This window comes from Amphiura filiformis, chromosome 13 (genome assembly GCF_039555335.1).
Source record: "Amphiura filiformis chromosome 13, Afil_fr2py, whole genome shotgun sequence".
NCBI classification, from domain to species: domain Eukaryota; kingdom Metazoa; phylum Echinodermata; class Ophiuroidea; order Amphilepidida; family Amphiuridae; genus Amphiura; species Amphiura filiformis.
The window spans coordinates 8,099,372-8,111,694 of NC_092640.1; the positions used below are offsets into that span (position 1 = coordinate 8,099,372).

Genomic DNA, 12,323 nt, shown 5'->3' on the forward strand with positions numbered 1-12,323 from the left:
AGTCTACAATAATTCAATCATTTTCCAGACATAGCCTAGATATTTAAAGCATTTTTCCACATATTTAATTTCAAAATCAAAAATTGGGTATCGTCAGACAATTAAGAAAAAAATATAGCAATTATTGTTCATGATATTGATTTATTTTTATTTTCATTGCTTTTTCTATGAAAAATGTACTTGTTGCAAATAATAATGTATTTTTGTAGTTATCATCATCATCATCATTATTAGTAGTATTAGTATTTTTTTTAATATTATTATTATTATTATTATTATTATTATTATTATTATTATTATTATTATTGTTATTGTTATTACAACATATTCTCTCAATAAAATGCATATACTATGCAATTCTCTTTCGCAATAAATGCATATATTGTGCATTCTTGGTTTCTCACCATATGCATATTATTATAACTTTTATTATTATCATTATTATTATTATTATTACTATTATTATTATTATAAGTATTATTATAGTATGCCTTATTAGTGTCAATTTAATTAACTTATTAAATTAAAAATAACTTACTAATTAAAAAATGTATCGTTATGTATGTATTATTTTGGCATGGACATAAATTATCTATCTATTTATCTATCTTTTATTAACATCGTCACCATCACAATTAAATTATCATCCTCAAGAACAAAAACAACATCTTAATCATCATCATCATCACCACCATCACAATCATCATTGATCATCATCATAATCCGAGATATTTAACAAGAGACTAATAATTATAAATCTCCAAAAGAGCCAAAAAGACACTGCGAATCCCATAGGCAATTGACACAGGCATATAATGTCATTTCTCTTAGTGGTTAAGCAAGCAATAAGCATTGAAGTTTAATTAGCTGCAGACACTAATACACGCAACATAACGGAATCAACAAGAGAATGCCAAACTTTAGTTTGGAGCCATCTCTTGGAACGAAATAACCAACATGGGTTTACTCTTATGGTGTGAGATATTTTCTTATATAATATGGTGACCTGGCTAGTGACATTAAATATTTAGCGAAGGCCGTCGTTCTACCAGAATCTTCGATTTAATTTACAGGTTTTCAAAGCGTGAGTACTCAGCCATCTGCGTGAATAGTGGTCGCGTAGCAAACAAACACAATAGACGTCTTACTGCAACAATGGTACTCATTTAGACCACTAATTGTTATTAATAGAATTATACATTGCAACGTGAAATATTTCTTCAAGTGCAATAATATATCATGTTATGGTGGATGAAAGCTTGGATGGACAGAACCAACCCTCTTAACCTGAAATTAAACATGCCTGAATAGCTTTATGACACTGTTTCTGTAAGTTTTGTTGGCTGCATGTGCAAGTCTGTTTAATGAAGAGCTATCATGGCTATTGGCTAAAGCATCTTCAATTCCACAGTACAACGATATAAGGCTATTTGCTGACTTTATATCCCACTGGATGGTATATCAAACGTGGATGTTTGTGCCATAACCACAAACGTGAACAGGAGGTGACGATTTTCTTCGCTGACTTTAATTACAATGATAACATTATTCTTATGATGTCGGCGAAGTTTTCAACATCGTCTTAATGTTTAAGTTTAAAATGGGATGCGGAACCAGTACGAAAGCGGAGCAGTTAAAAAATGAAGATGAAAAGTTCAATAAGGATAATAAAGGAGAAGACGAATATGAAATCGGGAAAGATGGTAAGAAAGTTAAGAAGAAGAAAAAGAAGGACGATGAGTATCTCTTACAAACATTGCAAGGTCATAAAGGCGGAATCAATTGTATGGGTACCAATGAAACTGGACAGTATATCATTACTGGTAGTGAGGACAAAACAGCAATTATATGGGACGTGAATATAAAGAAGTTGTTCAAAGTATTGAAAGGACATAAGAGTTATCTTACGTGTGTGCAACTACTAGAAGAATATGCTTACACAGGTAGTGCTGATAAGACTGTCCGTAAATGGGATATACAGACTGGGCATTGTGAGGTGGTAATTGAAGGCCACGCGGGTCCTATCAATCGACTAATCTGCACTGGAGATTTCTTGTTCACTGGATCTTATGATCGTACTGCGATGTGTTGGGATCCTGATGATGGGGAACTTTTGCATATCTTCCGTGGTCATAAACGTGGGATTACCCCACTTATGTACATCCCTGCCGAGGATGCATTGAAGGATGATGTGACGGATATAGACAGCAATAAAGACATGTTCATAACAGGGAGTGCAGATGGCACTGCTAAATCATGGAATATGGATTCTGGAGATTGTGAGGTCACATTCCGAGGACATAAAGGTGGAATTCTGTGCTTGTCAGCAGACTCAACAGGGACAGTGTTGTTTACTGGAAGTGCCGATTGCACAGTGCGAAGTTGGAATATTACGAATGGTGATCAGTTTAAGGTGTTTGAGGGACATGAAAGTGCCATAGTCTGTTTACAGGTAAATATATGTATAAAACAAAGTGTAAGATAACTTATGATCCCACATTGCAAGAAGACTCTTTCTGATAGGGCCCAGTTTCACAGTTTTGTAATATATAACGTTAATGCATTTTTTTTCAATTGACTTTTGTTTATATGCTATTACCATTGCCAACGTCATTGTCTGTCTGCACTAGTTCTGTCAGTCTGCCGTTTTTCACCCCGTCCTTGTCTGTTGTCTGTAGGCGTCTTTTGTTTTTGCACCGAGGGCAATCATGTCTTACGAGCTTTGCTCTTGTGATTGTCCTACCATCCTCTTCTTGATATTTTGTCATTGTATATAATATGATGATGGTGAAATAAACTTGAACTTGAACTAGATAGAGAATTGCCCATAAACATAATGAACATCTTAAGTCTTAAACATCTTATATATTTAAAAATGTCTTTGTTTTATTCTTCGTTTCTGTTCCTGTTTTGTTTTTAACACATTTTTGATAAGTTCACTGAATCACTGTACATAGATGTAGGATTATACAATTCCGATTCAGGCTTAATAACCCAGCAAACACAAAAACGTTTTTAAAACGTTTTAAATAAGTTATATTTTGGCTTTTGGTTTAGGTAAAAACGTTTTAATAACATTAAAATGTCGGGTTATATAAAGGTCATGAAAACGTTTTAAAACGTTTTTTATGAAAACACACTACAACAATATTTTTATATGTTTTCAAAATGGTATTATAAACTATTTTTGCAAACATTTTTCCCCAAATATTTTGTCAATACTTAAATAACATTATGTTAAAATATCTGCACCCAGCAAACACAGAAATGTTCTTAAAATGTCTTTTTCAAAACGTTTTAATAACATTTAAATGTCGGGTTATATAAAGGTCATGAAAATGTTTTTAAAACGTTATTGCAAATATTTTGGGCAAACATTTTTCGCAAAATATTTTTTCAACCCCAAAATAACATTTTGTTTCATATGTTTTGTATCAAGTTTTCAAAAATGTTTTGGAATGTTATTAAAACGTCTTTATACCCTTTATATAACCCGACATTGAAACGTTTTCTGTAAAACATTTTGTGTTTGCTGGGCAGTAAATTATTTAAAAATGTTTTATAATGTTATGAAAACGTTTTATACTCTTAATATACCCTTTATATAACCCGACATTTAAACGTTTCCTGACAACCTTTTATAACCTTTTGTGAATGATGTCGAAAACGTTTTGTGTTTGCTGGGAAGCTGTATTTTAAACCTTAAAACGATTAGATTATACCGAAATGTCTTAGGGAATGTAGGGAGACTTCTTATGAACCCTACATGATTAGTGGCGAAGGAGTCCAAGCCGTCTGGGAACGAGACTAGTATACATAAGAACTGTTTTAAACGATGTGCTCAAAACTCAGACTATATAATAAGCACGCTAATTGAGATGACACATATCATGCATATCACAATCTCGCAAGAGTCGACATGCATGACTTATCAAATGCATCAATCACTCGAAGGCGTCACATGGTATTGAAATGTTAGATGCAAAGACGTGAAATTGAAAAATTGTGTTTGCGTCGTCGAAAATTGATTGGTTTAATATATTTGGATGCGACATCTTTCTGAACACATTTCCGAACATGTCTGATCATCTGCTAAAAAACTTAAATGAAGAAGGGTTGTAGCTCAGTGGTTACATTTTTTGCGTATGGTATATGAGGTACCTGGTTCAATTGCCGGAGGTGTAAAACTTGCTGGAGCATTGACTTGGAATAAAAATTCCCTTTAAAAGGGAAAGCCAGCCTCAATGTAGAAGAGGTCTTGTAATTAGTTTTGGTCAATGTGAAAGGCATTTTTAGGATCACGCTTACATCTACATGACAGTCCACCAAACCATCAACGATGAGAACATGCACACTGAAACAGCAGAAAACATTAATTCCTAATCTCATGTCAACTCTTTTAATTCATTACATGTACTCCAAATTGTTCTGGTCTGTTTGTTTTGTTGTTGTTGTTGTTGTTGTTGTCGTTGGTTTTTTGTCTTTTCAGCTTTTTACCCACGATATCTCAATTTCCAATTTTGTAATACCAGAACTTACGAACTCAATATCTTCGCTTAGGAATGTCCGATTTCACTGCTTTCGATATATACACTGCCGGTTTGAGTTAACTTACATGTACATTTTATTTTAAAATAACTTAATTAATTCGCAATGTATAGTTTAAGCCTACTATATTATAATAGATAGTGGCCAGCACATTTATAAAGGACTGGTTACTCACTACAATCTTCACTCTTAAACTGTGTTTTTCTGAATGTGCTGATCATGTTGATTGCTAGTCGGAAACTCCTGCGAAGCTATGGACATGGCATCTTACATACTCCATTCTATAACAGTCTGCCTAGTGCCTTGTGTGTTTTCTCTTCAATCATTTTGTTGAATGTAATTTTATGAATCAAATAGTTATGTGTCATTTTATTTATAATAAAGAAGTTATTAAATTAATAAAGTAAGACAATTTATTTATCTATAAGTGCATGTCAAATGGGGTACATTGTTCAATACTATATGCATAAATTATGCCCATATTATAGCTAGGCCCTAAAAACTTTATTTTGCATCGGATTTTTCCCGTTGAAAAAACTGATGTTTATGATAGCAACCATTTCATCAATAACATTTTGAGTCATTTTTATCCATAAAACGACACAGGATATGATAGATAACTACTTTCACATCAATATGGTCCATATGATCACAGATTGTTGAGAATCTGTGATATGATCCGGGGGATATGATGAAGATTTTGATTCTATAGATCTGTTATCAACATGATATCACGCTGTTCAGTGGTCAAGGAGTAAGGACCCCCGGTCAAGGACACTGATATGACATCATAGGTGATGTCAGATTTTCTTCTGCTGACCATATGATGCTATATATATTAAATATTATTGTTACATTTAGGCCTTTAAACTTTTAAAGTCATAATTAATTAATTCAAACATAACTTTGGTAATACTCACTCGTTTTCGTTCGTTGAAACGGCAAAAAATACTAACTTTTCCTAACAAATCGAATAAAAATATTTTAAAAAAAAATTAAAAAAAAAAAAAAAAAAAAAAAATCATTCCAATACCACTAAAATATAATCTCTTGAGTAAACTGACCCCAAACCTGAAACAGGTACCAGCCCCGAATGGGCTGGCGAAAAGGTCTGAATTTAATTGGCAATATCAGTAGATTCAATTTAGACTTCCGCTCTCCCCATTGCCTAAGAACCATGAACCATTGTCTAAATGAACCATGAAAGCACTCCATCCTTCGGATGGCCTGTTATTATACCGTCTGTCTCGTGTACAGAAGAGCCATACCTGTACATGTAGCTTGTAGTCAGAATCGAGAAGAGTAGGGTGTTAATCCCTGACAATTCCAACCCGTCCCGATGTTCAAATGGACCCCAACAGAAATACGCTTCACAAGCATGACAAGAGGCTTACATGGGTCATCCAGGGTTACAAGAATAAATCAAATCAAAATGTATTGAAACCCCGTACTAACGTCCTATATTTTGATCAGCTCGTAATAGGCGGGAAATATTAGGTTTTTACCACTACGCCGAAAAGTAGACCCACTTTAAGATTGCTATTAGTAGACCTGTCTGGTGTTTATTTTGTGTGTTGAAGAAAGTAGACAAAGTATATGACTTGAATTCATAATTCGTGATGCTTCTAGCGAGATGTCACAAGATAATTCTCAAAATAAAATATTTCGATATTAATCCGCGATGTTATAAGGCCCGCCGATTACGAGCTGATCAAAGTATATGTGATATTTTCACGGTGCCCGCATCTCTATGAAATAAAAGTAAAGTGATCTTCGTTGTTTCTCTTCATTCTGAATGATGTCCCAAGTTATCAATTATGACACAGTTGGACATTCTGCTGTAATTTATTCACTCATCAAATACCATTATACTTTCTAAACAAATACATGTATATTAGTTTGCTTTTGACTTTCTCTGTAAACAAAGCTACACTGAAAAGAGTTGATCTTTATTTTTAGGGCTACCCCCGGGAGTTACCTGATTTTAAAAGTTCCTTTTCTTGATTTATAGTGTTGGAAGAGCCCAATCAACTCCGCGTCCATAAAGACGTAGATTGTGTAAACATGTTCCAACTCTGGCCTTATTCATTATGTAGCTTCTCTAGAAACCAAATTTCATCTTTATCCTTTGATATCTCCAACGTGCTCATCTGCCCTAGTTACAAGTTCAAAATATAGAATTACAACGATTCAATGACTCAAACATATGTAAGGTATTAGAACGCAATCCGAAAACACACCGCCACACAACAACTATACCTATTCATCATGTATATCTATGGCAATCACTTTTTGTGATCATTATCATCATTATCATCGGCAAGTCCATACTTCATTTCATAGACAAAATAATCTGATATAAAAAATTTAGATTGAACCAAAGCCTCACTGTCTTAGATTTTTAGTTTTATAAAAGGGTATAATATACAAGATTAATGTCGAATATGAATTTAGTTTATATTCTTTCACATTATATGATAATAATACAATAATAATATAAAAATTGTTTTCCTACTAACGTATTTGACTGACCTGGTGTAAGTCGGAACATATTTGATATTCATTAATAAGGTCGTACATTATCAGGTTATGGCTTTAAGGTTTAAGGTTATTTTAAACTATATTGCGATTTGGTAGTTCGCAGCATCTTGCAAATGGTAGCGAGCTTTGGCAAAAATTGCACTGATCATTTCATAGCGAGTGTGCAGAAGAATTCAAATATCACAGATAGGCCTATACTTTTGTAGGTCCTGTGGTTCCTGAGGTATGTTGTATAAACATGATAAATGGCCGAAACAACAACTCTTTTGTAAACTAAAATACACATTAAAAGAAATTAGCAACAATAAATCAAACAACTTTGTTGAAAGAACTATTGCAAAACATCACGGTGTTATTTTCAATAATAAATTGATTTAGATAATGAAAATAGACATTTTGGCTGTTTCGACCAACAATACCACGTCTGCCCTTAAACGTAGACTCATCTAATCTTATATTGAGTCTAAGTTGTCGATGTCTCAATTATTATAATTAAAAAGATTATAATATAATTTCGGATATGTTTAGAAGACAATACGGGGGAAGGTGAAGTCTGTATTTAATATTTAGAATGGAAACAAACTCGCCGGCCATCATAGTCAAATAAAAATAATAAAAAAGAAAAATACACGACGTTCTCGTACTTAAACTTTCTATCTTTATTCTCACATCCATTAATCTAATAAGTTCTCAGAAATTATTAAGATTATTAACTTCAGAAACAATGGGCAATTGTCATGAAATGTTATTACGCGGATATATAGCAAATTGTAATAATAATAATAGTTTAATATTAAAAGTTTAGGTCAATCTTTACTCAGATGTCAACATTCATATTGGATTAAACTGTTCTTGCTTAATATTAGACCTACTTCGGACGCGGACAATAAACATGATAAAGGGGAAGGGGTGAAATCTGCATTTAACATTAATAGAATGGAAAAAAACTAAAAAGCGATCATCGTCATCATCATCAACAATAAAATAAACCAAAAAAAATACACTACGTTCCCATACTAAAACTTTCTACCTTAAATATTTTCCCAACCATTTTTCTAATAGCCCTAAGTTCTCAGAAATCATTAAGATGATTATCTTCAGAAACAATGGTTATTTGTCATGAAAGGTTACTAGTATTACGCGGTTATTAATAACAATACACTTAGTATAGTGACATAATAAGTTTAATCTTAAAAGTCCATGTCAACCTTTACTCAGGTGTCAATATTAATATTGGATTGGGCTGTTTCTGCTTTAATTACTAAAATTGATAAATAACTAATATAGATCTGTAAAAGCTCCAGCTTAAATATTGATTTAGTTTATTGCTTTGATGATATCGGTAATTAATCAATTTTCGGTAACATGGGGTAAAACTTAAAAGCCTGCTGACACACAAAAATACGCACCGATACCAACCCCCCACCCCCTCCATCCACACCCCCTCCCATGCACTACCCCAACGAATGATTCAGGTCATGGTCACACCCACTCATTTGTTTTTACATAAACCATGCATGATGATGATGTTTTCTATCTTAAAGCACCATTAAAACAATTTGTCATCTGTTACTCCAGCGGTTTTGATATGAGAAGCAAAAATATATATAACAATGTCCCATATGATATATACTTTTTGATGTTGTTACCACAATTCAGGACGTGTTTGTTGACGCTATTTAAAAGAAAAATATCTCGGGCGTTAAATTTGACTGAGGTAATGAGTAAAAGATGAGCTTCTTCTGATACCCAAATCTCAGTTTTGATAAAGAAAAATAGGAGATGATGAGGCTATCGATCGGGTCAAGGACCTTTATTTAACTCTAGCATGGTTTCAAACACATTCAAAACATTTCACATGTTGTGGGTGATTGATATTCCGTCAACGCATTCAGTTGACTGTGAATTCCAAAATTATTGTTTTACCGGTCAAATTGATATTTTGATTAAAAGAATGTTTGGACCGTATATACAAGACTATATTAATGCACATGTGGCAACAATAAATAGCTCGTAGTTTAATTCACCTGTAGTCTCCACTCTCACGCCACTACATCTTATAATAATATTCAGTCACTTTTCAAATATTTTAAGAGTAATTAAAAGTGAGCAAACACTTCTTAGCAAGGTCTATAGAGTTTATATTTGCTGTTGGAGCAATACTCAGAAACGGATATTTCCATTTTTGAGGTCAAGGCAAAATGTAATTAAACGCATCATATAATGATTAAAACAGTCTAAATTAACCACCATAATTGCCTGTGCTTACTAATCTCCTCCTCTTCTTCTTCTTTTTTTTTTTTTCTTTTCTTTCTCCTCCCCAGCAAACGCAAAAATGCTGTATAAATGTATTATAATCTTTTGAGTTTGGTCAAAATGTTTTGAGTTTGGTCAAAATGTTTTAATGACATTTAAATGTTGGGTTAAATAAAGGCCGTGAAAACGTTTATATATATATATAAAAAAAAAAAAGCTCTACAACAACATTGTAAATGTTCCCAAACTTGTTATGTTACACACCGTTAGAACACTGTTTAAAATTTTGCTGTTTAAAAGAATGTTGTTCAGAAAAGTAAACAGAGTTGTTCAAAATCAAAAAATTGGAGCTTGATTGTTTTAAACAACAACAAATGAAAAGGCAAAATAATCAATTTAAACAGAGTTGTTTAAAAAATGCTAATTTACCGCCAAATCGGCATTTCAAACATCGAGTTGTTTAATATTATTTGCATAATCCAAGATGGCCGTTTTGACAAGCATGCATGTGTGGAGAGGAGTGAAGGAATTTTATTGAACTTTATACAGCAAGTGTACAAGTTTTAGGCCTGTATCGCTCTCTATTTATGTAAATGTTTGCTGTGCACAAACTGGAAGCAATTTTGTGATCCACATGTGGTTAAAAAAATTGATACTATGCCTGTAAGCTTACTGTGTTGTAAGATACAGTATGCTTGTACAGGTAAGCTTATATCATCAGCAATATTATGCTCAGTTTTTTCACGGCAGTGAAATGATGCCACTTTCCCCCACATCTCATATGCACAGTTTATCCCTTACATATCATGTGTAAAGAATAGGTATTGTAGCACACCAGCCTTGTGAATAAGAGACTAGGAAATAATTCCTAATATCTCATACCCTAGTTTGTATGCCTTAATATCTAATCTTGCCACACTGACAACTTACTAATTAGCCCTAACCCAGAAAAGAGTCTGTCCAGGAGTAGGAATTTTTTAGCCTTTTTTAGAAACATGTTTTCAATTGGCTTATAGCCATCACATGCTTACAATACACATAACTGATTGGTTAATCAAAACTAGCAGGATCCTGGCCTGGCCTGATTACAAAGTAAACATCATCCTGTATAGAAAACTGTGTAGCAAGCGATTTACTTCAGAAAATTACTACACTGCTCAAAACTAAGTCCATTATCTATCATAGTTAATTGAATGTTAGCTAATGTTTATTGACTTCATATTGGTGTTCATACATATCCCTGACCCTGACAAAAGCTAGCAAGAGCAAGCTGTGTAATTATTTTGTTTACTTGTGATAAGATACAATTTTCCAAATTTGTTTCCTACTGAGTAGGTGACTTAGTAAAATTCCTTTAAAAAGGAATGGGCGCCCAATGTGAGCTTGGTCGTGACGTGGTAAATTTCATGGTGTTTAGATTTGGCATTATTATCTCTTGCAAACCCGGTGACACCTCATTATAGAAATCAGACCTGTCGATAGGTTGTAAGAGGGGATAGCCTTTTCCAGGCTCGAATTGGGCCATTATATAAAGAAAGTTTTGCTACTTTGCAATGCAATAAAATCCTAAATGCAAAACAAGATCCTGTAGGTGGCTCCCGAGGTGGCTTAAAAAACTAAATGCAAAATGAGGTTTTTAAAAAATATTGTTTTCCAGAGTCAAGACGCAGGTATCATTATTAAGCCTCAAATCACTTATTTATTGTCGAATAAGTGCAGAGTAGGTTAGAGATAAATATTGAATGTTAGACCAAAGTAGCTCAAAGTACATGTACTATACACTTGATCCGTGAACTTGTCTTTTTTAAAGACAAATTCTTGTTTTACCACACAGATCACAAAATCACATTCAGTTTTAGCAGCAGCATGTATACATAGAATAGCGAACGATTTCAATGTAAAACGTGTACACATACAAGTAAAATGTTTGATAAAACGTAAACAACATTCAGTGAATAAAAACATATTTTTAAACAACCTTCTTTAAACAACCGTTTACAATTTAAACACTGTTGTTTAATCTAGGCTTACACAACTAAGTTGTTTAATTATACCACTAAACAACAGTTGTTTAAATCTTGGTCAACATTTTAAACAACAAACTGTTTAATAATTAAACAATTTTGAGTTGTTTAATTTTTAAACAACTATTGAGCGATTCACCTGGTAACTTGTGGTTGTTTAAAATTTTAAACAACTTGTTTAATTTTATTTTAACAGTGCAACAGTTACATAATAAGTTAAATATTATATATTTAATATCTAAAGTCCATGTCAACCTTTACTCAAATGTCAATATTCATATTGGATTGGGCTGTTTCTGCTTCAATTACTAAAATTGATAAGTAACTAAATATAGATCTGCAAAAGATCCAGTTTAAATATTGATTTAGTTTGTTGCTTTGGTGCTATCGGTAATGAATCAATTTTTGGTAACATGGGGGTACAAATTTAAAAGACCTGCTGACACATTAAAATACGCAACGATACCCCCATCCACAGTACCCCCCCCCTCCCCATGCACTCACCCCCCAACGAATGCTTCAGGTCATGCTCACACCCACTAATTTGTTTTTACATAAACCACGCATGATGAATTGTTACGCTGTGGCTACATCACATATGTATACATGTATTTGTATGTATAATGTATTTTTATAGTTACCATCTTCCATGTAATGTAGATTTACTAGGTTGTGGATTATCAAATCGTGAACATATTGCCGAGATCTATGTTTTTTATTATTATTATTCCTTCTTTCTTTCTTTCTTTCTTTCTTTAAAGGTGAACCTCATTGAAAATAAAGTTATATATCAATGGAAAGCTTATGATGTCAGAATACTAAAAATTATTTTTTCTGATTTTTTTTATGGCCAATAAAGCTGAAAAATTAAAAAAATGATTGAATTTTTGGTCTTTTTTAAGGCGCCCAAAAAGCACCCAAATCAATCGTCTATGACCTTGAGAATGCTCGTGA

At 33.0% G+C, this 12,323-nt stretch overlaps 1 protein-coding gene across 1 annotated transcript in view; it reads left to right on the plus strand.

The window, feature by feature from the left end:
• Positions 1-845: 845 nt before the first annotated feature.
• LOC140167947 (uncharacterized) overlaps positions 846-12,323 on the plus strand; it is a 29,704-nt gene continuing 18,226 nt past the window's right edge. The window contains 1 exon segment of the mRNA XM_072191238.1: positions 846-2,452. Coding sequence (XP_072047339.1) covers positions 1,586-2,452 — 867 coding nt within the window. The 5' untranslated portion in view covers positions 846-1,585.